The sequence below is a fragment of the Manis pentadactyla genome, chromosome 9 (genome assembly GCF_030020395.1).
Source record: "Manis pentadactyla isolate mManPen7 chromosome 9, mManPen7.hap1, whole genome shotgun sequence".
Taxonomy (NCBI): Eukaryota; Metazoa; Chordata; class Mammalia; order Pholidota; family Manidae; genus Manis; species Manis pentadactyla.
The window spans coordinates 45,008,723-45,014,524 of record NC_080027.1 but is presented as its reverse complement, the minus strand read 5'-3'; the positions used below and the strand labels follow the sequence as shown (position 1 = coordinate 45,014,524).

The following is a 5,802-nucleotide window of genomic DNA, read 5'->3' as shown; positions in this document are numbered from 1 at the left end:
CATTTCAAATTCAGATCCCTTCTCTGGTCTTTTCCTGAAAACATAAGTCTGGACAGCAGAGGGTGCCATTGCTATGTCCAGGAGGCTCTGCTAAAAAGGTGATGACCCTTATGTGCACATCTTTTTATGTTTTTGGCATTTTGTCCTATATCCTCTGTAACCAGCTTCTCATCTTGAACTGGGAACCAGAGAATTTCCAAGAATGGAAGGCCTGAATGTCTCTGAGAGTTACTTGATAATAATTCAAAAGAATGCAGGCTGTTTCTCCTAAGCCAGAACGTCAGGCCCTGAAGCCATGGGATGACCTGCATGCTGGGGTCAAAGGTAAACAGACAGAAACCCATTTCCTTCTTCCCAGCGATGAGAGCTGGAGAAAGTGCTGTGTCAACACGGAGAGAGACTGGAGGTGCCCGATTTGGAATCGCTTCCCTCACCAAACGTCACAGGAGATGGGGGACTGAAAAATTGCTGCCAGAGAAGGGATGAGTGCAGAAACTGCATCATCAAGTAGTCCATTAATTCTATTTGCCTCAGTTCAGAAGTACACAAGGGATAGCTGGCAATGAAAAATGCCAGAAGACCCAGGGAAGTGTTGCAACACCATTTGACCTTGTGCCTCACTGGAGGCACAGGACAGGCCCTACTTCCTTCCTGACTGGGGAGCCCATCTCAGTACCGCTGAGTAGTCCTCTGTCACTCAAAAGTGCTAATGAGGACAAGCACTCTGAAAAATGGAGAACTAGCTGGCCAAAGAAAGAAAAGAGTTTCCAGTGAAAGAGAATTACGGCAGATTTAGAAAAGAATATCAAATAAGTGCAGTTTTAGAACTTGAAGATCACTACTTCCATCCTTACAACAAGGAGAAAGTTTAATATCTGTCAAGCCTAGGAGCCACTGATTCTAAGACTGTCATTTAGCTAGAATGGAGGACAGAAGGACTAGAGGCTTGTCTGTGATTGTCTAGAGATGTCACAAGATGTCAGAGCTGGAGAAGCTCAGTGAGGAGAGGAGGCCAGAGCCCTGTTCTCACTTCATCTACTTCTAAAGCTCATGCTGGGGTCATTAGGATAAATGACTTCTGAAAACCAGTCCATCCTGCCCCCGGGTCCTGGCGAGGTGGCTTGCTCAGTCAGATGAGGCGCTGCCCTCTCAGGTTGTTCTGACAATGGGATATTGTAGTAGGAGTTAAGTCCTGCAACATCCCTGGTGAACTTGCCTCAGAAACAGAACTCCCTGAACTCTTTCTAGTGTTTTAGCTGACCCCACCCACCCACCACTTCCACGGACCATTTCACAGATAGCTAGAGATCCCGAAGCTCAGTTCTTAGACCAAAGTGATTTCTGCTTTGTAAACAACATGTGAACCACCTGCTCCCGGATCTGCTTGGCCTTGACCCCATAAATGATGGGATTCAGCATAGGTGGAGCAAGCATGCAGACATTAGCCAACAAGATGTGGGTATGAGGTGGAATGTGGCGTCCAAACCGCTGAGTAAGGATTGTGAAGATCCCAGGCCCATAAAAGAAGATGATGACACAGACATGGGAGCCACATGTGTTGAGAGCTTTGTGTCGAGCTTCTCGGGAAGGGATATTGAAGACAGTATGGAGAATCAGCACATAGGAAACAAATATTAGCACAACATCTAAAACCACTGTTAACATTAGGATGGAAAACCCATACCAGATGTTCACCCGAATGTCATCACAAGCGTATTTGGCCAAGCCAATATGTTCACAAAAGGTGTGTGGAATAACATTATTTTGGCAGAAAGTCAGTCTTTTCACGAGAAATATGATGGGAAAAAGTGTACAAAAACTTCTCAGAAAGATGGTCACACTAATTTTCCCAATCAGTGCATGTGTAAGAATAGTGGTGTATCTCAGTGGGTAGCATATGGCAATGTAGCGGTCAAATGCCATCACCAGCAAGATCCCTGACTCAGAGATGAAGGTGGAGTGTATGAAGAAGAGCTGAGTGATGCAGCGACCCAGGGAGATCTCCCCAGCATGGAACCAGAAGATGGCCAAGGCCTGAGGCACTGTGCATGTGGAGAGGACAATGTCTGCTCCAGCCAGCATGCAGAGGAAGAGGTACATGGGCTCATGGAGGCTGCGCTTTGTGAGGATGATGCAGATGAGCAGGCTGTTCCCAAGCAGGGCGATGACATAGGAAATGAGGAAGGGGATGGAAATCCACATGTGCTGGTCCTCAAGGCCAGGGATGCCCAGCAAGCGGAAGACTGTGTGGCTAACCCCAGTGTGGTTTAAGGAAGTCATGCCTGCCGCAGATGATCTGGGACCTCACTTCCTGTACATAGAGGGAGGAAAATACATATTCTTTCAAATATACTCTTGTGAAGAATTATATTAAGATATTAATACCTTGTTGCTCATGTAATTGTATATTAATGATACCAAAAAAAAAAAGATGTTAATATCTTTGTGAACTCACCAAAGCTTTTGCATATCTCATACACTCCACTCCTTTAAACATGCAAATAACAGAAAATATGCAGAGATGAAAGGATAAGATCTGGGCTCATGTGAGTGACAGCCAATTACACTTATCTCCAGCTAATCAAAATAAGATACTATTGTATGTATTTCACTTTCCAACAGGATTATGTATATACAGAGGAAACCATTATGCATACCTGCAGAGACTACGACAAGGTGGTACTTGAACTTGACCTTGAATAGACTAGCTTATCATAAAGTGAAGAATGAAGAGAAGGGAGGCAGCATATGAAAAGGTGAATATACAGATCAACGCACAGGATGTATGTGATATGTTTCCAGCTCAGGGTGACAGGTGCACAGGGGGTGCTGAAGAGGGCAGGTGAGGGTCAGACAGGCATTTTCCTGATGGTGAAGGGCCTTGATCCCAACTTCACACTTAGAATTCCAACCTTTACACAGGGGGAGCTATTAGTTGTCTTGAAGCTATTAGTTTAGAACGATCACCTTTGAAGGTTTATTGGAACAGTCATGGACTGAAAAGACTGAATGTTAAAAGGCCAGCTGTGTGCCAGGAATAGAATAGATCTGAATGTAATACAGTCACAAGAAATTAAACTAATATCTATTAAGCATCATTTTATGCCAAGGATTATAGTATGCACATTGCACATGTCACTTTATATATTCTCCCTATAGGGTGCAGATGTGCACTCTGGGAGGTGTGTGCTATCTCCACTTTACATCTAAAGAAAGTGAGACTCAGAGAATGTGAAAGACTCACCAAATTTCATAACTAGTAATTGATAGGAATGAGTTTGAAATCTCTCTGATTTTGCCACATATACCTTGCTTACCTGCGAAGAGCACTAAGATAGCTTTCAGAGGTAGCAGACGGGGCTTGTGTGCCTGAGATCTTTCTGCTGCACACATCTCAGGGAGCTAAGCTGAGAAAGGGCTGAAATTGGAAAAAATAGGCATTATTAGTGGGGAGGCGGTCAGAACTTGATATTTGGAAGATTCTTCTGTTGATAGAAACTAACAGGTACTTTCATCATTTACTTCCTAGTATATTTTACTCATGAGCCTCATCATTCAGCAAGTATATTTTGAGCAGTGACTCTTTCAGGCATGTTCTCAAGTCCTAACTGGGTTTATGGCTTGAGAGAATGGTGGATATGTAAGCAGATAGGTTAGTAAAGTATTCCAGTGTAATGGGCTCAGAAGGCACCTTCTGAGAAGACAGCCATGTCCAATCCCATTTTCATCAGAATGAAGAAATGGTGGCAAATAATAAAACACCCTCTTCATGAGGTTTCTGAGGATATTAAATGAAGGAGTATCTTAAAACATCTAGCTCAGTGGCTAAGATAAATCTATGCTCTTTAACATTTCTTCCACTCCAGTTCCCTCTCTTGGTGGCCTTGATTTTTCTTTCTGAGGAGGAAAAGGGTTCCTAGTTCTCACACCTTCTCAGATGTCCTGGCTGCCTCCCAAGAGCCCCCTCCAATGTCTGGCTCAGCAGAGGTGACCACAATTCCCTGCCAGTTCTCAGGGTTTTTCCATGTGTTTCCAAGAGTGGTCCACAGTCTTAAGTAAATGTGTTTTCTGTTTTCCCTTTTCTAGTCTGTAGAGCACTTGCCGATTACTGAAAGACTCAGCTATTTGCCACACATCAGTAACTTCCACTGCTCTCCCCCTCCATCCCTAGACCTCGCCCTCCACTTCTGCCATACCCACCCAGACTGCTGGTCTTTACCATTCTGTGTGCTCACACATCCATAGTCTCCAAGGGTCCTGTGGCCTCTGGCCTGTCTGGGACACAGCACTAGCCAGTCTTTACCTTGATCCTGGACCCACCCCACCCCAGATGTCTAATCCACTTACCAGACTTAGCCTGAGACTTCAGAAAGATGTAGGCATGAAATCTGAGATCTGTAATAAAATTTAGCTGTTGTGGCTCAGGAGCTGGACGTTTTATCCTCTTTCATGGAACCCTTGAGGGAAGCACACTAGGGCTCCAGGGACAGAGCTGTCTCCGCCAGCCCCACCCTCCTCCCAAATGGGCTGGGTCCCTAAACCATATCCCATCTCCCACCCTTCCTCCTGCTCCTCTTCTCTCCTGCTTTATTCCACATGCTCTGATACACAAGCTTTTCCCACCTAATTTAGCCTTTTAATGAATGTTAAACCCATGTTCAACGGGAACATACTCATAATTAATAATGTACCTATGATTTATAAAGCTTTGTTTTTTATGAAAAGGATTATGTTAAAACTATATGCATCCCCAGGTTTTCATAAGTCTATAATTTCAGGGTTTTAAATCATATTTAACTACTGTCCAAGGGTATGTATACACATAGATAACATTACATACTTAACAGTTAGAAGAAGAGGTATGAGTCTTGATTACCTGTTTGTATTTTACTTCCCTGCCTCCTTTGGCTGCTTTTGGGATTTTTTTTTCTCTTAATTTTCAGTTTGATCATGATGCATGAGGCATAGCTTTATTTGTTTTTATCTTCTCTGAGGTTCACTGAGCTTTTTTGAATCTGTAAATTTATTATTTCATTTTGAGACCCCAACTACACATACGTTAAGACTTCTCAACATTGTTCCACCAGTACCTGAAGGTGTCTTCATTGTTTTTCTTTCTTACTTCTCAAATTGGACAATTCTATTGCTAATTCTTATGGTTAATTAGTACAGTTACCTTAGTCAAAGAGTAAATACCTTTTTAGTTTTGTTAGATACTAAGGATTCCCTCCATAGTGGTTGTACCATATTTCATTACTACTAGCGATATCTGAGAGTGTTTTTTTCCTTATAATCTCACCAGCAGAGTATGTTGTCAGGCTTTTGAACATTTGTCAATCTGATAATTTATCAAATGTGGTTGACCATCTGCAAAAATGGCTGCCAATTATCCCTCCCTCTGCTCCACACACGTGCCATTTTCCGCATCATGAGATGAAGTCTATTCTCCAACCCCTTCAATTTAGGATGACCTCATGACTTTCTTTAACCAATGGAACAGGGCTGAAGCCACGTTGTGTGAATTCCAGGGCATATGAACCTTGCCACTTCTATTTTGCCCTATCAAAGGTCAGTAGCCATTAACAAGCATAGGATAGATAATGAATGGGACCATGTGGAGAGGGAACATGCTGAGGGCAACCAGCATCGCGGGTGACACCATAGAGGCAATGGCTTTGCTTTACTCACTTCCTTAAAGCCTGGACCTGAGCTGTTCTTGAATTACTGGAGGCACATGATAAATATCTGTTGTATAAAATATGATTGAATGAATAAACTAATATTTGAAAGCTAGAAATGTGT

At 43.1% G+C, this 5,802-nt stretch overlaps 1 protein-coding gene across 1 annotated transcript; it reads right to left on the bottom strand.

Moving 5' to 3' along the window:
* Positions 1 to 1,317: 1,317 nt before the first annotated feature.
* LOC118933045 (olfactory receptor 52B4-like) lies at positions 1,318 to 2,280 on the bottom strand. The gene has a single exon (XM_036927014.2). It carries the CDS (start codon positions 2,278 to 2,280, stop codon positions 1,318 to 1,320), a length of 963 nt encoding a protein of 320 aa, XP_036782909.1.
* Between the last annotated feature and the right edge of the window lie 3,522 nt (positions 2,281 to 5,802).

What these genes read in the sequence shown, in the direction of transcription:
- LOC118933045 (XM_036927014.2), bottom strand. Translation starts at nt 2,280, where the DNA reads ATGACTTCCTTAAACCACACTGGGGTTAGCCACACAGTCTTCCGCTTG.